We start from the raw sequence: 21,419 nt of genomic DNA on the forward strand, positions 1-21,419 counted from the left end.
AAAAATTCATGAGTGATTATTTTTATTATCATGTTTTTTCTGAAATAGTCTTAAATCAAAAACATCCTTTTTTGTATTTGTGTATTGCACAGAAAAGTGTAAAAACCATTTGAATATATTTCTGGATGGAAATCTTTTCTTGTCTCTGATTTTTCAGTCAAAAGAAACATCAAATATTTTATTGATAATATTCTTTTTTTTGATAGACTAATCTCTAAAGTATTTTCTTTTCGAAAAAAGTTAAGATTTTAAAAAATAATAACTATCGTTGAATTGGAGCAAAGGATTAATAAAAAAAACTTTTCAGATACAGTAGATTAATTCACTTGAAATGGAAAAATTGAAAATACAGGCAGAAAAAATTGGACACAATCGTATCTGTTTTTACACATCTTTTTGAAACAATATCAGTTTGTAATTATGTGTGATGTTGCAATATACAGGAAATTAATAAATGAATGAATTAATGAAGTATTTTTTGGTCAAATTTTTAATTTTAGAAAATATTCGTGAATTCTAATTTTTCGAAGGCGACAACAATGTTCATTGTCTTTTTACGATATATAGACTTATTTGCACACGTTTTTGAGATATGGTTAAAATGAGTTTTTTTTCAAAAAATCGATTTTTCTATGTAAAATTCAATATGATAATTATAAAACGTGATAATAAAATATTTTTCTCTATCATTTTTTGCAATGGAAAATGAATGGAGAAAAATCAAAAAATGTCTATACACAAAAATATGTGACTATTTCCGATGAAGATTATATTCGATGTGAGAATATATGGCATATGGGACAAAATTTGTTGTTTTATGATTTTTGTTCCACACAGTTCTTTCAAAGATTTTTTTTCAATTTTTTAAATTTCAATATGAAATATTGCACGATAATGCAGAATAATTATCATTCGATTGTAGAAAATGTTTGGGACAAATCTTTGAATTTTTCATAAAAAAAAACATTTGCAGCATAGGTCTAAATTGTACCAGTAGTGAATTTGACATTTTTTATGAAATTTCGATATATTATTGATTGTCATAATTAATTAACACTGTATTATCGAAAAAATTTCAAAAATCTTAACTTCAAAAAGTTAACAAAAATTATTGATCAAACCCACAAATATATTTGTGTATTTTTCATTTCGTATTTTATGAACGTTTTGTGACAATAAAATTCTTAATAACCAAATTTATGTTCACATGATATTAATTCCTACGTATTTCATATATTTATTTTCATCAACTTGCTTCTTATAAGTTGTGATCAAATTATGTTCGAAGAACAATGCGTATTTGATAATTGGAAGTTTTTGAAGAGAGAGGATCTCTAAGTTTAGAAAATTCATATATTAGGTGTGAATGGAGTGGATCGAAGACAACAGGAGAAAGCGACTCGTTCACTGATGGGATATCGAGTGGAGGGGCTATTTTCATGCACAACAAGGGAAATAGAGAATTTTCAGTTTTTCATTGCACTTTCAGCAACTGCAATGCCCATTTTGCAGGATGAGGAATTAATTGCTTCAATATTTCATCAGTTGACATTGCAAATAACACATTCGATTCATGCACTGTTCGAACATGGATTGGAGGAGGGACATGTGTTTACACGATTTCAACATGTGTTCTGATCAGCAGATGTGAATTCCAGAATTGAAAAGCAAATGGCTATGGAGGAGGACTTCTTTTTGAATCTTTTCAGGTTTCGGGAATAGGATGCATTCCAACAGAAAATGGAGAAGGGGAGAGCGCGTGTGTGTTTGACTGCAGTTTCACTTCATGCTCGGTTACTGGAAATGATGGTGGAGGAATGCGTTGTGCAAACATTCCAATCACGCAATTTAAAATGTGCAGTGTTCAATTTATTTCATGTTCAGCATTAAGAGAGGGAGGAGGATTGGAGTTATATCCATACAGACAACCATCACGAAATGATGTTATTAATTGTTATTTTTTGTTCTATCATAAAGGCAAATGAAGAAATGCAGCCAATCCAAATGGGCACGATATGATATACTTAGATAATTAAAATTTATATTTGGATTCTGGGAATCCGTTCCATGAATGTTACACAACAAAAACAGATGATCAGAGAGTGTGCCATGGATATATTGAATCGAGTTCAACAAGTTGGACATTTCAGCACACAGAAAAGTGGGATTGGCTGAATGAAGGGATGAAAGACAGGTGTGACGGAGCGAGTGAAAATGAAACAAACAATCTGTGTGGGATGAACGAGTCTGCGCCGTTCAAGACAGTGGGGCATGCAGTGGTGTCGAGCATGGGGAAGCTGATCACTTTGATCACAGAACAGGGTGGGAGGCAAGGGAGTGAAGAGAAGACAATAAGTGTTGGGGAAAAGAAGATTTCTGTTGTTGGGAGAGGGAAAGAAGTGAGTGAAATTGGGACAAGTGCACTTTCTTCGCCTGCAACTACTCTGTTCAGCATATCTTCTGGTTAACTGGAGGTGGGGCATGTGGGGATCGACCACAACTCGATGAGAAGTCCATCGCCGAGTGTGTTTGTGGTGTCTGATGGAAGCGGATCACTTTCATTGGAAGATGTGCTGATCAGTTCTTCCACAACAGGAGGGAGAGGAATCTCATCGTCTGTGTTTGAAGTGGCTCTGAAGCAATTAAAGATGGTTGATGTTGAGATAAAAAATATGAAAATGAGCCAATCGTTATTTGCAGAACCACATTTGGTAGGATTTAAATTTGGAGAAAGTGTTTTGGCGAATGTGACGATTCGAAATGTGAGTCGAACAGGTTAAGATAGTGTTGTGATGTCAAAGACAGAGAAGGGAGGAGAAACATTTGTGTGGTGGAATACAACGATGGAAGGATGTGAGTGCGCGAATGGGAATGGAGGAGCGATGAAGATTGAGTTGGCGCCTTCAACAAGCAAAGCTCAAATTGGAACATCCACGTCGCAAGATGGAGCGAAATTGAATCTTGTGGATGAATTTTACAAAATATGAATAAAAACTTAATTCAAATTGATGTAATATTCCATTTGTAATTCAATGCATTCTTCTCAAAATTTGCAATTCGAATATTTAAAGAAAATTGAAAACAATATTCTCATTTGTTCTTTTCTTTAAAAAGAAGTTGATATGAAAAAAACAACAAAACAATAAATGCAGTGAATAATTAAAACATAGCTCAAATACATCGCAAAACACAAAATGAAAAATACACAAATATATTTGTGGGTTTGATCAATAATTTTTGTTAACTTTTTGAAGTTAAGATTTTTGAAATTTTTTCGATAATACAGTGTTAATTAAATATGACAATCAATAATATATCGAAATTTCATAAAAAATGTCAAATTCACTACTGGTACAATTTAGACCTATGCTGCAAATGTTTTATTTTCAAATAAATCAAAAATTTCATATTTTGCTCAAATTTTTATTTTCATTCAACAAACTTCTCTAATATGGTATCTATTTCTGGATAATGCTCTTTCATCCATTCTAAAGAAGATTTGTGAGTAAAAACATAAATTTGAGCATAATGTTAAATTTTTGATTTATTTGAAAATAAAACATTTGCGACTTTTCAAAAAGAATTACCCATATTACTGGTGATTATTTTTGAAATCATAACATTTTTCGGTTTGTTGATTTTTCAAATGTTTTATTTTTTTGGATTATTAAAAGGCAAGAGGCTTCTTTAGGGTTCCCAAATTTTTTCGTTTTATAGATTAATAGAAAGCAAAACAAAGCAAAACAAAACAAAACAAAACAAACAAAAAAAAAAAAAAAAAAAAAAAAAAAAAAAAAAAAAAAAAAAAAAAAAAAAAAAAAAAAAAAAAATTCAATGTTAAGATAATTTGAATGAATCATGTAAATAATAACCAATTTATCAACACCAAAAAGATTGAATCGTTTTTTCATTCAAATCTACAGTTTTACGAGACTTTTTTTGAACTTCATAAAAATACAAAAATTGAGCTATTATCAACCCTGACATTCCAAATAGCCCAAATAAACAAATGTCTGATCCTTTTTGAAATAATTCTTTCGTTCGAGTTTTGATCAAAAATACTGTCTCAATGGGATTTTGAAAAAATGAGCTTAAACTGAAAATACACGTTGTTTGTGATGTTGTTATTGCAGAAACATATTTTAAACAAAAATCCCATTGAGATTAAATTTTTGATCAAAACTCGAACGAAAGAATGATTTCAAAAAGGATCAGTTAAATTTTAAAACCTTAATATGTCTTTTTATTGTTATTTCATTAATTTTACAAAAAAATTATTCAAAATTTCAATTTGAGGACAGTTGTTTTTGAGAAAGAAAACCCCAAAAAGTTAAATGATAAAAAAAACATATTATCATCACCAAAGAGTGTTGATGAAAGTTCACTCTTAAACATTTAGCTTTTTCATAAAGCTAATTTTTAATTTTTAGGCACCCTAAAAGTTGCCTTATGCCAATTTTTGGTCAAAAAATGGAGATGAAAAATAAAATATAATAAAAATTTTTATTAAATTTGCTTTTGTTGCAAAATTTGAAAAATGATTCAAAATTTCACTTTGATGAAATTCAGACGTGCAAAGCGAACAATATCTCATTTTATCAAATATTCACAAAATAATCAGAAATATTCAACGATAATTCATTTCCCCAAATTGGTCTTTTCAAAACATCTAAAGTTTTATGAAAACTCTCAACGCAATCTTCATATCCTTCTTCTTCCATCTTTTCAAATATCTTCCTTTTGGAAGCCTTTTTTCTCTCTTTTCCAGCTTTGCGAAACGTCTTTTCTTTCAATCTTTTTGATACATTCAAAAAGAAATCCAAGCAACCACAAACAGTATAACCTTTCAAAGTCGATCGTTTCATTTCGTCAATAAATAACTTTATGGTTTCTTCGTTCACAAATGCATCAATTTCCACATTTCTCTTTTTTGCTGCTTCTCTTATGGAATGAATGCATTTAGTATGAATTTCATTGTGATTATCTCTTGATGCTTGAAACATCTGAACAATGCTTCCGATAAGTCCAATAAATTCCTCATTCCATGATCTGCATGAGTGAAAGAAATCAAAAAATACATAGATCCATCTCCTGATTATAGTCACTTCTATTCTTTCATTCTCTTCTTTTTTTCTTTTCCAATCCACACATTTCATAAGCTCTTCCAATTCTCTTGTTGCTTCTCCGACAAAATGCAGCTCATTCACTATCACTTCTTCCAAGCTTTTGTCCCAATAAAATCGATTCATCAAAAATTGCAAAGCAGACTGATAGGCAAGTTGAGTGAGGTTGCGATGCTCCTGATGATATTTGATAATTTCTGTTATTTCCTTAAAATACACATCTTCATCTTCCTGATAAAAATAAGAAAAATATCAATAATATCAAAAACAAAATAGAAATGCTCAGACGTAATATTTATTAACGCTCAAAGCTAACAAAGCAATTTCCACCTCTTTTTGAGTTTCCTCATTTTCCTCCTTCTTCAACGCAGCTTTAAGAAGACAGGGCACACACGCACAAGGCAGTACTGAAATAGTTCTGTCTTTTAACAATGCATAACATTCACAGAGATCAACCAGGAACTTTTCGTTCATTTCTTCTTTTTTCTTTTCTTCTTCAATAATCATATCTCCCATTCTTTTGACCAATAATGACTCATCAAAAGAATATAACAAAAAGCATTTAAATTTCTTTATACAACACACTTGCTTCAATAGCATAGCTGCATTTTTAAATGATAATTTCTTTTTTTCTATCATATCATCAATTTTATTGAACAGCTCTTTCGTGAAAACATGTCTGAATGCTTCCTTATTCATTTCCTTAATCAATGCATTTAATTCTTCGATTTTGTGTTTCTTATCATCTTCATTGCAATGCTCCACCTCGAAAAATAATCCTTCAAAAAATAAATCAATAAATAATGCAAACAAACAAGAATTCAATTGACTCGACAGCTGCACACTAATGACCTTTTTGGAATTTTCTGTTTTCTGCATTTTCAAAAATATATTGCATTCGGAAAATAATGATATTTTAATCATTAATTTTGGATTTTCATAAGTTTGGACAGATGAAATATAAGAAAAATTGAATCTCTAAATTGTCATATAAATGTGTGTGATCACACCCTCATTATTTGCATTAGTATTTTTGATTTGTTATTTTGAAAAGAGATAACGCTAAATATTCTTGGGATCGTTGTTATGGAATTAATGATCGAAAAGAGTTATTTGAGCGGAAAATTTCATTAATAAAACGATATTAAGATGAATGAAATTTTCCAATTGAATAAGAAATATCATTTTTTGTGGTGGAAACAGACAACGGAGGGATGAATCGATTTTGTAATTCTTCAAACAAAATTTTGCAATTAGATGACCAAAGAAACGCAAAATTTTATTTTTTAATATGCAAATATCAGCATGCATGTATTTCATATTTCTCTATATATTGTGAAGGTATTTCTATCTGAAACCTTTTCAAAGAATAGAACTTGAGGTATTGTTGAAATGACCAATCTCCTCATTTCAGAACAAGACGATGAGAATAGAGCTGATAGTATCACCTAAATTGGAGTGAGCAGTTTTTATTTTTGTCACCTCACCCTCGTCTTTGGACAATATCGTCAAAGCATTATTCACTGGAACAGAGGATGAGGTTGTAATGTGCAGAATATCTTCATATAGAATTTATTCGATATTTTTGATTCCCTGAAGATCTTCTTCTTCATCTTTAACTTCTTGTTCTTCGAATAACTTCCAAATCAATCATTCTGGCACATTTCACAAAAAAATTGAGCACTTTCAGAGCAAACAGCAGATTTAACAGAAGGAAATAGCTTTGCAACGTTAAAGAAACAAAAGAAAATAAAAAAGAAAAATACAAAGAAGAAGAAGAAGAAGAAAGCAATCATTCCTAAAAAAACAACGCTTTCAAGCGTCCAGTTCTGAAGCAATCCACAGCATTTTCAGAGGAAAACAGCACTTTTCAAGGAAGCAATTGGAGATGTTTGCAATCCGGAAAAACTCTAGACTTGGTGGGTTTTTTGTTTTTGACGTGACACATTTTGCGAGCGAATTGCACTTTAACATGTCAAAAGAATAAGGACAGACACAAAACTGACTGAAGAAATGCTATTTGTGTTTTTACAGCTCTTTCTTCAGAAATGTTGGGATCAATTCAAAAAGAGCTGAAAGAAAAGTTTTCTGATGCTGTTTTGATTTTGTCGTTGAATGTGATTTTAACTGGGGTACAGGAAGGATATTGCGGAGATATTTCAAGGTGTGGATGAAAATGGAGGGAGATAATAAATAAAAGGAAGAAGAAAAAGTGAATATTATTGAAATGTTTTTCATTTTTAATTCACTTATTTTTTCTATTCTTTTTTTCTTTCTTATTAAAATCGATATTTATTCAATTTTTTAATTCATCAATTTCTGTTTTCCGGTTTTCATGTTCCTTATTAGCTTCAATATTATTATTACGATTTAATTTATATATCTTCTCAGCTTTTCCTAATTCTGAGCGTTCCATGAAGTTATCCACAGGCCATCTTTCTCTTTCACATTTCGCTTATCAAAAACGAAAATTTGAAAATGCCAGAAACTTCGAAGAAAACGTTGGAATCGAAGGATCCGTTTCCTCCTTCTCCTTCTCCTTCTCCTTCTTCTCCTTCTCCTTTTCCTCTTTCTCCTTCTCCTTCTTCTCCTTCTCCTTTTCCTCTTTCTCCTTCTTCTCCTTCTCCTCTTCTTCTTCCACTGATTCATCAAATTTTTGTATTCCATCATCATCAATTTCTCATATTCTTCTTTTCAAATTCAACAGAGTGAAGTCAGAGAAATTGTTTTGTTGATTTAGCAGCTGCTGATGGTATTTTCTGACTTCGTCCCAATAACGATTTCGCTTTTGTTATCCTTCAACTAAATCGTTTTCTCATTCAAAGAGAACACAAACTGTTATATTTTGATACGTTTCACAAGATCATTCAGATGAGCTTTTTTTCAGAATTACACGATGTTTGCAGAATGACATTTGTTGATATTCTTCTCCAACAAGATTCCTCCATTTCCATTGCCTTCTTTGCATTATCTGCAAGTGCAAGAGACAGGAAAAAAAGGAAGAAGCAAGAAAAACGAAAAGCATTCATATCTCATTAATTTCATTCAGTCTGTTCATTTTCATCTTCTATTTCAACTTTTTCGTTTCATTCTACCTCATTTTCACGCTTTTACTCACATATTCATGCATTATCTATCTTCATTTCAATGATTGTGATCTTTCTTTTCCTCTTCATTCTATTTCGACAAGGAAGGCAACATGTTACTCTTATTAATTGGATTTCTGTCTCTTTCAGACAATGAATGGGATGAAAGTGAAGGGCAATGAAACAAAAAATTGGATGAACAACAAAAAAAAGATTTCTGTTTAAAAGAGAAAGAAGAAAGTTAAAGAAAGAGTGAGAGAGAATTCATTTATGATTGAATTACTTTATTAGAGAATTTGATGAAAAAGAAAATAAAAATAAAAATAAAATAAAAATTTTTCTATTATTTTCTTTATCATTTAGTGAAATGAATAAAAATGAAAAAGATAGTTTTTGTGTTACAGAATAAAAAACATCTCATTTCCTCAAGCGTTCACAAAATAATCAGAAATATCCGACGAAATTGAATAATAATATTTTTGTTGAAGAAAATCAATTATTTCTTTAAAACTTGCAATGGCATCTTCATATCCTTCTTCTTCCATCTTTTTAAACACTTTTCTTTTCGCTTCCTTTCTTTCCTCTTCTTTCTTTTCATCTTCCTTCTCTTCTTTCAATCTTTTTGAAAGTTTCAAAAAGAAATTCAAACAATTCCACATAATATCTTCATCCAAAGTGAATTGCTTCATTTCCTCAAAAAAGAGATCGACAATACCTTCCTTCACCAAAGCATCAATTTCCACAGCTGTGTTTTTCGCTGCTCTTCCAAATGTTATGAGGCATTCATCGCGAAGGTCTGGGTAATTATCCTTTGCTGCTAGAAATAATTTCAAGATGCCCCCTAAAAGCCCAACAAGTTCTGCGTTCCACAATTTGAACGAATCAAAATATTCCTCCAATGTGTTGATCCATCTCCAGATTATAAGCACTTCTTTCGATTCTTTTCCTCTTCTTTCCTCTTCTTTCTTTCTCTTCCAATCAACACATCTTGTCAGCTCTTCAAGTTCTCTTGCTGCTTCTCTTCCAAAATGCAGTTCATTCGCAATAACTTCTTCCATGTTTCCGTCAATGTTCATTCGGAAAATCAAAAACTGCCAAGCAGACTGATAGGCAAGCTGTGTCAAATTGTGATGCTCTTGATGATATTTGATGATTTCTTTGAGTTCACTCAAATACAGTTTTTGCCTCAAAAACTTATTAGAAATAAGAAAAATTAGAAAAATAAGAAAAACATGCAAAAATATAAAAAAGGAAATAGAAATACTCAAACTTTATATACGCAAATGTAACGTAATGCTAATAAAGCCATTTCCACTTCCTTCTGAGCCTCATCGTTTTCCTCCTTCTTCAACGCAGCTTTCAGAAGACGAGGCACACAAATAGAAAGCATTTCCGAAGTGAAGTTGTAACTGAGAAAAAAATAGCATTCGCAAAGGTCAACAAGAAGATTATCATTCTTTTCCTCTTTTTTCCCATTTTTATCAATTATCATCTTTTCAAATCTTCCGCTCAGCGAAGAAGCATCAAAGTGAATGTTCCATACATTTTTCAATCCTTTCCAATATCCAATGTATTTCAACAATAGAATGGCATTCTCCAAAGCCAGTTTCTTTTCTTCAATCATTTCATGAATTTTGTTGAATATTTGAACACCAAAAATAAGATTAGAGCCAAATTTATTCATTTCTTCAACTATTTCATTCATTTCTTCAATTTTCTGTTTCTGCTCAGCGTCGGTGCATTGTTCCAACTGTGAGAGTTTCTCTTTAATAATGTTCAAAAAAGAAAAAAATAAAAACAATAAACAATCATCTGTTCATTCAACCATTCATTTCTTATAATTTCTGGCATACCCAGAAACGTTTGTTCATCTGAATGTCTCTGTGAAATCACAAAATAAACCCAAAACAATTATTAAATTCATTTTCGAAATATTCGTGTTTTGTTCAAATAAAAAGAATTAAAAACGCAAAGTCAAATATCTAATAAAATGCAGGATTCGAAACATCTTTTTCCATCAATGATTTTTGCCTCAAAACAAGCAAATCTTTGAAGCAAAATGATCTATTTTAAGTAAAGAAATAAGGGTTCACAACCCATAATTTTATAAGAAAAGATTTTTGATTGATGATTTGCTGCAGCCAGAGCATGCTTGAGCTGCTTAGGTTTACTTCCATAGATGCAACCATGCAAGTTATAGCACTGCAGAAGGGCAATAATTTTGCATGCAGATGGAGGAGTGAGTGGCTGTTTGCATCGATTGTTTGCGAAAAGTGAATTGATGGAGAAAAATTGCATGAAATACGAACATGGCTATATATCGCAAAATACATGATGCAACATCTGCTGCAATATTTTGAAAGAGAAAAACTCAAGAAAGATACAAAATGAGCGAGCAGAATATTAGAAAGATTGAATTGAACCGCTTGTTCATTTCAGGGAAGTGGAGTGTACTTGGCATATCATTTGAGCAGGATTTGTTTAGCATGGTTTTGTTTGGAGGTTGGCTTTGCGGAAAAGGAAAGGGAATTTAGTGGTTGGACAATGGAGGAAGCGAGTTGAACAAAACATCCAACAGGCCTTAACAACAAACGCATTGCCATTTACGCGAAACCCTTTGGAAAGTCATCATCAAAGACATGACGTTGAATTGGATTTTGAAAAGGAGATAATTTGGAGAATATGTGTTTTCATTTGGAATCATGGCCAACTTCACAATGGATTCTCTGCTATCGATGATGTTCTGTTCCATCCATTTATTGTCCAGTTGAATGCTTTTTTTAATGTAGCAAGAGGCAATCTTAGAGAACAAGAAAGCCAGCTGGATCGATAATTTTTTATTTATTGGAGATGGGAAAATAATTCGAGACCAAAAAGATGGTTTGATTTTTTTTTTTTTTTGCATTCATGTTTCTTTTAAGGTGTTCTTTCAATGAATACAAATTGATCATGCACAGAAATACCACAAAGAGAGAGAAGCCATTTTATCCTTTTTGAAAAGAGCCAGAAGTTTTGAGATTATTCTTGTTTGGATAGCATTCAACGATGGCATTCATGACTTCTGCCATCTGTTTTGTATGAACCATAGCCTGACAGTGCTTGACGTGAGCGTGAAAGAGAGAAAAAGCAGTTTATTTGGCTTATTTGTTGAGAGTGTTTGACAGAAGCGACTCTTTCATCAGAGCAGATGGGCTGGCTGGACATTCACTTTCAGTTTTTTTGTGATTTGTCATAACTTTTTGTCATTTCAGAAAACTGTTTGATAGAAACATCCAACTGGAAGATTTTTTTTGCAAGACTCGCAATTTTGATGAAATAAACAGAATTGGAATAAGATGTGAAAAGGATTTTAGAAACTTTAAATTGGAATCAAAAATTGGAGGATTTCCAAAAGGAGAAGTGAAAAAGGAGAGAAGATGCAGCAATGGACTGAAAAATAAGGAAAAATGATTGTGGAAAAGAAAAGTTACATTGAGGGGAAATGGAGGAAATAATAACAAAAAGAGAAGAAATAGTGAGAACCAAACAATTCTGGAGAGAGAGAGAGAGAGTCATTCCATTGGAGAAAGGAAGGAAGGAAGGAAGGAAGGAAGATAGATAGATAAACGAAGACTTGCTGTTGGAGAAGAACAACTGAAAGAGAGAAAAGGAGAAGAAGGATTGAGACACTCTTTGTTGGATGGCTGGTTCGCTCGACCTTCATGTGAATGGAATGTTTCATCTATTATTCCAGGTAAAGCAACAGATTGGAGTATATCATCTGTCATTGTCCACTCCAATGGTGCAAATGGAAATATTTTTTTTGGAAGAAAAGAAAGATTCAGCATTATTGTTGTTGAAGGGAGAACGAAAGGGAACTCAACAATTTCAGCTGATGCAAATGAACTCAAAAGCGGGTGAGAAGACAAAGCGATAAAAAAAGTGAATAAAAATAACATGTTCAGCTGAATCGACAGGAAAACGTTGCGAAAACTCATCAGTCGAAGATTTTACATGCATCAGCATCATTCCATCTGATAGCGCGCCAGTTGCGACAGAAACATTTCAATGGTCAATGATCGTTTCATGTCATGCACAATATGTTTTATATACAGCGTTGTTAATTTTGGTGATTTTTGTTTTGCCGAATATTCTACTGGAAATACTGCAGACTTCTTCTCATATGGCTCAACTTCATCACAAGCCACTCCAACAGAGAGAGAGAGAGAGAGAGAGAGAGAGATTTTATTCACAATATCTGCTCGTCTTCTTCATCATATTTTATTGCTGACAGCCGTATTTGGCAATCTTCTTCTGCATCGTCTTCGTCTTCTTCCTTCTTTGGTATTCGAAATGAGCGAATATTGAGTGAATGTGATTAAAATCCATTCTTTTTGAGCATTGCTCGAAAAGATATTGCTTTTGGAGATTCTTTTTTTGGAAAATGTTAATAACCTTTTACCCAACACAGATGAATGAAACAAGTAGAAGATGGCAAAAGATTAAAAAGGTTACACATGGAAGACTAGGAAATCAGCTAAACCGAAAAGAGAGACAAGTCTCTTTCACAGAAATGGATTTGGCACTTTCTTTTCATTGAGTGTTTTTTTGGAGAATTATTATCTTGTTCTGATGGAATAACCATTTGATTCACAATTCAATTTGTTGGAAATTTGAAACAGATGGCAGACATTGAATATCAGAAGACATTTGTTTCTTCAAAATCTTCTTCATCATCTTCATTGGCAATTCAATCAACTCTCTCACTCACTGATTTATCCTTCAACATTTCATCCATCTGTCAGTTCTGCTGCTGATTTTTCTTCAATGTTTATCTCTCTTGAAGCTCATCTCTTTCGACAAAAATCATCATTGTTCTTCTTCTTCATCACCATTTTTTTAAAAACGCATTTTGTTTCAAATTCTTCTTGAATAGCCATCAACAAACATGAAACGCTCCACAACTGATATTTCTTCGTTCTTCTTGTTCTTCTATCATCATCAACATTATCTTTGAAAAAAGCATGAGAGTTTCAAACAGAATTTCTTTTTCTTCTTCTTCTCCTTCTTCTTCTCCTCTTTCCAGTTGCACCTTCCCCATGAATAGGCGTTCTGCACGCAACTTTGATCACATCTTTGAAGAGATGCTTATCTCTCTCATTGTCTTTATGAGTAAGCACCCAGGCAGACCTCTCTTCAACATCGATGAATGGACACTGGTTGCAAAATGTGTCAAAGGAAAGCAAAAAATCCATTGGAATCAGCTGGGCTGTATTTCACAGCAGACAAATGTGAACAGCCGGTTGATGTTTTGTGATCAGCTGAAGAGAGTTGGATTCTTCGTATGTTTGAGAGAGAAACCATTCTTGATAGAACGCAGTGAGCAGGATTTGCTCCGAAATAATGAGTTTGATCTTAAATTATGGGTGGTTTAAGTGAAAAACTTCGCCCTCCCCAATGACGTGGAAAAAAGGGCGAGATGAAAAAACAAAACAATAACATTAAAAAAAAAATAATGCATTGTCCGCTCCACTTCACCACCTACTTCGCCTTTTGCCATGGTCTCGAAGACCAGAGGGCAGGGGGCATACCCCTCGGAGCTCCCTCCTGCAGGCTGTGCAGGGATCCGGTGAGGCGAAAGTTAAAAACGGAGCAGAAAGAAAAACCACTCTCGTTTTCACGAGGCGTGGAAAAGAAAACTGCGTGCACTCTGCTCTGCCTCCCGCTCTTCTACTGATCCAGCAGAGCAAATCCGCTCGCCACACGCTGTATGGACCAGTCTGACTCTTCTCTTTGCACTTCCTTGCCATGAATTAAAGGAGTAAGGTTCTTCTTAACGGTTTCACTAACTTTCCTGTTTATCAATACAGGTTATGGATGCACTTGATATCTCTGGACGGTTTCTATCTTTCTATCTCCCCTGCTATCTCGCCACTTTTTTCTCGTCCTATTCTTCACCACATGTTTCTCTCTCGTTCTCTCACCCAGCCGCTCTGAGTCTCTCCATCCGCGTTAGTATTATTTCGGAGCAAATCCTGCTCACTGCGTTCTATCAATTCGCAATAGAGCGAATATACGAACGCAAGGAGCAGGTTTGCTCCTCAATAATGAGTTTTGAAATCCCTCGTTCTCTTCTCTCCTCTGATCTTAAACCCTCATGCCTAGCACCTTGCCGTGCGGCGGATGAACAGAGGGACTGCGGATGAAGGTGCGGCCTCTATCCCTACTCCCTCCCCCTCTTGCGCTGTTTTCGGGGGGTTCTCGATCGGGTCTTCTGTACTTGAGCGGGCATGACAATTTGTCCTATGCTTCTCTCTCCGCGTTTCCCCCGATCGGTTTCGAGCTTCTTCTGCAAGGCAGTTTGTCTCTTCTCGGTTTATCCCCCACATAGGTCATTAGGAATATTTCTATGTCTTTCCCATCAATCTTAGTCTCTCTAAATAGATAAATAGAATCCAGCACTTTTCGAACTGTCTGATTAATCACTCCACTTGAGAGGTTCGTATTCGTTAGTGTTTCAATGAACTCCGCCATAATCCACTTTGCATCTTTGTTTGTGAGGGGGTCAGTGTCATCCATGCTCTCTCTATCTAGGAACTGCTTGAATCTTCGCAGCGCTCTCCTCGTATCTCTTTCGCTCTTTTGATTTCTAAGTATTGCTGCTGCTATCTCTTTTGCTCCAACGTGTTCTCCCCATGTTAAGAAGAGGTCTCTCCCCTGAATATTCTCTTCTCCAGTATAACGCTTATAACCTCTCCTGGGGGTAGTTTCCAGCCTTGCCTTCTCATCTTGGTTCCCGGAATCATGCACTCCTGAAAGGTCCCCAGGGTCCTTATCAAATGCCCAGGCTGCAGTAGCGGAGTCCAGGTCTGCCCCTGCCAAGCTGGCAGAATCAGAATCGTCAGTTCCCTCCGAGCTTCCTTCTCCTTCTCTTTCAGGGTCTGTCCAATATTTCTCAGGAACGGATGGACAAGCACTATGTCGTCTTCTGGTGTTCCTCTCTCTCTCTTCCTTTTCAGAGAGAATAGTCTCCAAGTACTTCCGCAGGACACTGGCGCAATCGGTTCTGAAATTATATCTAGTGTTCTCGGTGCGATTGTCTGAAATATCTCTGCGACTTTCTCCCCCCTCAGTGCATAGTCCGGCTTTCTCGCCATCCGGCTGAGTGCATCTGCCTCCGTGTTCTGCTCTCCCGGGAGATGTTCCGTTTGTATCGTAATGTCCAGGCTGTTCAGTTTCTTCAACAATTCTCTCAGTGTTGGAATGTGCGATGGCGCTCCCTTCTTCTTCTGTATTGTCCATCTCGTGGACATATTGTCTGTCTTCAGACGAATCTGGTCTATCTTTTGTTGTTGCAGCCACGCTCCCTTTCTCTCTAGTGTCCTCAACACTGCTCTGAACTCCTTCTCGTTGGTTGCTAACGCACTCTCCCGGGGTGTCCAACTTCCGTAAACAAATATTCTCTCCTTTTTGTTCTCCCTCGGGATTGTTAATACTGCACCCCAACCCAGCTCTGACGAATCCGTTGTTAGATCTGCTGATCTGATCCTTCTCTTCAGACTCCTAGGCCTGTTCTCTTTCAGGGTTTTCCTCCAGTGTGTTAATTCTTCCAGTATCATTGGGCTGACTGTCACCGTTCCCTTCCAGCCTCCGCAGGCTATTGCCTGCCTCAGCACGTATTGCATGCGCTTCATCCACAAGCTCGCTAGTGGGTGTTGTAACCTCACAAAATTCAGTCTCCCGAGGAGTGCTGCAAGATCTTTTGTCCTTTGTCTCTTCCTTTCCTTTGCATATCCAATCCAGGTTTGCACATCCTCCATCAGCAGCTCTCTCTTCCTCTCCTGGAGTGTCACTTCCATCTTCTCTGAGTTCCATATCCATCCCAGAAACTCTACACTCCTTGTGGGTTACAAGTTCAATTTCTCTTCTGAATGCGTCCATCCCAGACTCCTCAGGAACTGGGCTATCTCCTGTGAGATCAATCTCAATGCATCCCTGTCTGGGTGTATAAGGAGAATGTCGTCCAGATATATTACTAGCTGCACTTTCCACTTTTCTCTGATATATGACTCCGCCCGTCTCATTATTTTCGTGAAAACTCTGGGCGCGTCCTTTGCCCCAAATGGCATCCCATTGTTAGCATAGCATTGACTTTGAAAGCTGAAGCACAGATAGGGACTGAATTGCTCGTCCACTTTGACATGTTGGTATACACTCGATATGTCCCGAGTGGTCATCCAGTCGTTCTTCTCCAGGAGTTCCACCACTATCTCCTGGGAATCCATCTTGAAGTGTTTTCCCTGCACTTCCTCGTTTAGCGCCCTGCAATCTAGTATCTTTCTCCACTTTCCGTTCTTCTTTATCACCATGAATGTCGGATTGAACCACTTCACCTCCGACTCCTGTATGGGCTTCACCACTCCGTCCTTCAATTCCTCCTCCAAGAGGGATAAATAATTGTTCGTCATCTCCGTTTTCCCTCGAAACTCTTGTCTGTGTTTTATCTCCTCGAGTGAGATTGGGGACTGGGGACTTTTCCATCGAGCTCTTATTCCACGGCTCACTTGTTTGTCTCCCCCAATCTTCTTCCACTTGCTCAGCCTGTTCATTAATCTCCCCGGAAGTGGTTCCTTCGGTGGTCCACTCTCCATACTCCTCCTCACTTCTGGGATCCTGCGGACATAATGGATCTGTGTATTCCATTCTCCTTCGAGAGAATCGAATATAGCAGTCCTCGAGCTCCCCTCCCGTGCACTCCCAATTGGGTGCTCGATAACAATCCCAGAAGCTCTCAAGACTCTCTTCTCTTCCTCCTTCTCGGATTTCTGCTCGTTCTTCTGTTTTGTCTTGCGGGGATCTACGGAGTCTTTTTCTGTGTTCTCTTTCCGAATTTTCATCTAGTGATCTTCCGATGTTTCTTGTTCTATCGTCTTCTCACCATCTAGTGCAACAATCGCATTTCTGATATTCTCACGATATTACTCGGACTCTGTCTTTTTATCCATCTCTCGATTGAATGGGATTCCTTGCCGCATTGTCACTCCCTCGGGATTCGATAGCATTCCGTTTATCTCTGTCTCGCTGTAAAGCGCGACTCTCTCTTCTTTCTCTGTCTCACAACACAATGCGGCTTAATTCCCCCTCGCTTCTTCAAGGCCCATTGGCACGATCCCGTAGCTGTTCCAGTTGTTGATCCTCCCTGTATCCTCGGGGGAGCTGGGAGAAGGGGAACTGTGATCGAGGCCACTCTCCCAGCTGATGCTGGTGCATACTGTGTGGTAGGGCTTGTGTTGACCTTATTCTTTCTTTGAAATTCGTGAAGCTCCCATCGAAGCCACGCTTTTGGAGCTGTCTGAAAACGAAGCCTTGAGCGTTCCTGCCTATTCTGTTCCTCCATGCGCGTCCACTCCTGGCTGGGACAAGGCTGAAGGCTGTGGGAGAAGCGGGGGATGCTCCGTTCCCTGGAACATCCCACTCTGGACGAAAAAAGCTTGTGCTCTCCACCAACCTCCTCAGGCTCTCTGGGACGTCCTTGGACGTTCCCCCTTCAAGGAAGCACTTCACATTCTCCCAGTTTGACTGGGGTATAACTTTTAGAAGATTAATCCGGCTGATACAGTCTGCAATCAGGGCATATGAACAAAAGAGTCCCCTCAATCGCTCCTTCTCTTCTTCCTCTAAATGTGTCTTCCTCAATTCTCTTGTTGTAAGGGCGGCGATCACCTTGGCAGCTTCAAACCCCGATTTGAGAGCGGGTTGGAGCAATTCAATGACTCGAACAGCTTCTGGTGAGTCCTTCCTTCCTTTAGCCATAACCCCCGTCACGGCCAAGGAATTCCAGCTCGCATCCGTATGTCCGGTGAAATAATTCTTTTCGATCTCTGGAATAAACGTATTTTATATATCATCGTTTATCTTTATTTATCCAGCCTTGCAAAAATCCATGAATTTTCTCAACCCGCCCGCCTGCCTCCGGGGCGTCAGTCATTCGTATGGGAAAATTCCCACAAAGTCCATTGATCCCTCTTCATCATCCCGCTCTTCTGTCCCTTCAAATTCACTATCGCTGTCCTCTTCGTCTTTCAACTTCTTCATTTGACAAAGTGTGCGACAGCCCCTCAACGGCTGTCTGTGTTTCTTCTTCGTGATCAAATCTGAAAAATCTGATTCCGACTCCGACTTGCTCGATCTCGACTGGGATCTTATTCTTCATCGCTCTCTCTTCTCGTTCTTCATTGGTATCATCATCGCAGCTCCGGACTGAGTTGAACATGTTTGGATCCAAGCGAATTCTTCTATCACATTTTCCACTCTCTCAGTCTTTGCTCAAGATGAATATCCTTTCACTCTCCATCTTTGTTTGATAGTCTAACAGGTTCTTGTTGCATTTTCGGTGCGGACAATGGTGTCAAAAACGAGTTTGAGTATTTGCGAAGTTTGATCTCAAACTACTCATAAATTTTTAACATTATTAATAATCAAGGAGCAAACCTGCTCCCTGCGTTTGTTGATTCGCTCTATTGCGAATTGATAGAACACAGTGATACAGACTTTCTCCGAGATAATAAAAACGCAGATGGAGAGACGATGAGCGACTGTGTGCGAATGAAAGCGACATGCCAGTGAGAAGATGACGAGAAAAAAAGGGAGAGATTTTCACGGGAAGAAAGAAAGATCAACCGCCCGATGTCACAAGTGTGTACAGATAACCTGGATAAAGAAACATGGGACGAAGAAACAGTTTAAATATGATCCCACTCCTTTAATCGTTGTTGAATATGTTGCAAAGAGAAGAATAAAATTTCATATATGCAGTGAGTGGTGTTTTGGGGTTGCTCCGCTGATGGAGCAGAAGAGCGTGAGGCAGAGCGCTGCACAAGCAGTTTTCTTTTCCACGCCTCGCGAAAGCGAGAGTGGTTTTTCTTTCAGCTCCAAACAGAACTCTCTCCCCACAGGATCCCTGCACGATCTGTGGGAGACAGCTCCGAGGGGCAATGTCTTCTGCCCTCTGGTCTTCGTAACCAAGGCAAAAAGGCGAAGTCGGTGGTGAAGTGAAGCGGACAATGCATTATTTCATTTAACAATTTAAACATTATTGCAAAATTTTTTCATCTCGCCCTTTTTTCCACGTCATATTTGGGAGGGCGAAGTTCTCACTTAAACCGCCCATATATCGTGAACAATACTCAGTGTCTCGGAGAAAACCTGCTTTGTTTCTGCGGTCTATCTCAAAAAACATTGAAAGCAGAGAATCCATTGTGAAACTTATCATGGTATCAGATGAAAACATATATTCTCCAAATTTACAAAAAAATACACTCCTTTTTAAAGTCTTAAACACTGCCAAGTCTTTGCTGATAGCTTTCCAACAGCCTTCGCGTGAAATGCAAATGCGATTGTTATTTAGGCCTGTTGAATGTTTTGAACAACATACTTCCTCAATTGTCCAATATCGAATTCCATTTTCTTTTCCACGAAACCAACCTTCCCCCAAAAATCACGCAAAGCAAGTCATGCGCAAAAGATATGCCAAGTGCACTGCAATTCCCTCGAAATGTACAAGATATGCAATTCTTTCTTTCAAACATTCTCCTCACTTTTTCTACTCTCTCTTGAGTTATTTTTATAATAAAAATATTATAGCTTATGTTGCCTTATGTATTTTATGATATCGTTCATTTTTTCAAAATACCATTGAAATAACAATAATGACATAAACTCGAACGATAGAATGATTTTGAAAAGGATCAACCAAATGTGATTTTCATGAAGAATGTTTACAGGTGGGAGAATATTTTTGAAATCATGACTTTTTTCGGAGTGCTGTTTTTTTGAGGTTGTTTGTCTTTGGAAAGTAATTTTGCATTCAAATGCCAAATTCGTCCAAATTGTTTGATTGATCAATATCCTTGTTATAAAAAAGATGATGATGCCTTCAATAAGCCATTTCATTTATCAGTGTTCATTTGGGGAAAAATAAGGACTTTCAAGCTTTTTATGCACAAAGCAAAAAAAATTGTTTCTCTTATAACATTACTAAACTTAATCAGATTTCAAAATAAATTTAATTTTCATATCCGTAAACAGGTATCGAAGAAATCAAAACGAAAAGTTTTCAAACATTTCTTGAATACCAAAAAATGGACCCATTTTTATTTTGTTCTTTGATCTCAAAAAGACAATGAAAAGTGCATATTTTTTCAATGAAAATGCCTGAAAAATAATATTTTGCACCATTTGTTAATGTTCGATGTTATTTTTCGATTCGAAAATTTTGAAAGAAAAATTATGATTTCAAAAATTATAACCCAGGTCAATTTTTTTCCAGATGAATATCAATTACAATGTTTCAATGTTTTTCAAAAGTGGTGAAATTATTATTTTTCAATTTTTCTTGATATGCATTTTTCATTCAAAATTTGAAACTCAAAATTATTTTCAGGATTCGGACTTTTTTTTCTTTTCAAAAAAAACTAATTTTCGATAACCTTTTCTCTTTATTTTTTGTTCACACATAAAAAAAGTCAAAATAAAACAAAGACCATATCCATCTTCTTTTGTTCCATTCGACTGAACAGAAACAATAACAGAAAGAAAATTGTGCAAATGTTTCTTCAAAAAAGTTTCAATTTATCACACAAACCAAACAAAGAATTCAAAGCATTTGCAAACTCACATTTCCCCAAAAGAATGAATGCGAACAGATTGCTGGCGTCAAAAAAGAAGAAGTTGATGAAGAAAAGCTTTGATTTTCATCATTTACAGAAGGAGCTGAAGATATTAAAGAGATTATATAACTGCTTTTCAGAAGCAAAATAATTGGTGTTTCCACCAAAAGAACCATATCAATCAAATTGAAATTTGATGAAAAACAATTGAAACCAGATTATTCAGAAAATTCAACTCTTCCATCTTCAGTCAAAGCGGCTTTCGCTTTGCTCCATTTGATAAAAACAGAAGCAAAAAATTATCTTCTCAATCCAAACAGTGTGATATTTCCTCTTTCTTTCTTCAACCTCTCTTTCTTCATCCACAAACAGCAGAATTCCAAATTGAAGCATTTGAACAGGAGAAGTTTCATTCAGAAGATGTGTTGTTAAATGTGCCAATGAATGAAGAAGGAGAATTTTTGGAAACAACTTCATTTCAAAGCACGATGACAGAGAAACCACAAACAAGGCATCAGATCTTTTGGTGAGAAGAGAACATGATGAAAATTGCACTTCCAACC

At 36.1% G+C, this 21,419-nt stretch overlaps 4 protein-coding genes across 4 annotated transcripts; 1 reads left to right on the forward strand and 3 right to left on the reverse strand.

The window, feature by feature from the left end:
* Nucleotides 1–1,740: 1,740 nt before the first annotated feature.
* MONOS_15129 (uncharacterized protein) lies at nucleotides 1,741–2,468 on the forward strand (the record flags this gene model as incomplete). Its single annotated transcript, XM_067867985.1, has 2 exons — nucleotides 1,741–1,855; nucleotides 2,092–2,468. The coding sequence occupies 2 exons, from the start codon at nucleotides 1,741–1,743 to the stop codon at nucleotides 2,466–2,468; spliced, it is 492 nt and encodes a 163-aa protein (XP_067726519.1).
* A 6,071-nt stretch (nucleotides 2,469–8,539) lies between these two features.
* Nucleotides 8,540–9,974, reverse strand: MONOS_15130 (uncharacterized protein). Its single transcript, XM_067867987.1, has 2 exons — nucleotides 9,480–9,974; nucleotides 8,540–9,402 (listed from the first exon to the last, which is right to left on the reverse strand). The coding sequence occupies exons 1-2, from the start codon at nucleotides 9,912–9,914 to the stop codon at nucleotides 8,635–8,637; spliced, it is 1,203 nt and encodes a 400-aa protein (XP_067726520.1). The 5' UTR covers nucleotides 9,915–9,974; the 3' UTR covers nucleotides 8,540–8,634.
* Nucleotides 9,975–17,338: 7,364 nt separating this feature from the next.
* MONOS_14993 (uncharacterized protein) lies at nucleotides 17,339–18,001 on the reverse strand (the record flags this gene model as incomplete). Its single annotated transcript, XM_067867839.1, has 1 exon — nucleotides 17,339–18,001. One exon carries the CDS (start codon nucleotides 17,999–18,001, stop codon nucleotides 17,339–17,341), a length of 663 nt encoding a protein of 220 aa, XP_067726521.1.
* A 247-nt stretch (nucleotides 18,002–18,248) lies between these two features.
* MONOS_14994 (uncharacterized protein) lies at nucleotides 18,249–18,461 on the reverse strand (the record flags this gene model as incomplete). Its single annotated transcript, XM_067867840.1, has 1 exon — nucleotides 18,249–18,461. The coding sequence occupies one exon, from the start codon at nucleotides 18,459–18,461 to the stop codon at nucleotides 18,249–18,251; it is 213 nt and encodes a 70-aa protein (XP_067726522.1).
* Between the last annotated feature and the right edge of the window lie 2,958 nt (nucleotides 18,462–21,419).

This window comes from Monocercomonoides exilis (genome assembly GCF_001643675.1).
Source record: "Monocercomonoides exilis strain PA203 chromosome Unknown scaffold25-1336746, whole genome shotgun sequence".
Taxonomy (NCBI): domain Eukaryota; phylum Preaxostyla; order Oxymonadida; family Polymastigidae; genus Monocercomonoides; species Monocercomonoides exilis.

Excerpts from the sequence above, each read along its gene's own strand:
- MONOS_15130 (XM_067867987.1), bottom strand. The coding sequence starts at position 9,914 with ATGAATGAAATAGTTGAAGAAATGAATAAATTTGGCTCTAATCTTATT. Across the intron at positions 9,403-9,479 it reads GTTACATTTGCGTATATAAA|TTTTTGAGGCAAAAACTGTA; the intron begins GTTTGAGTATTT and ends ATTTCTAATAAG.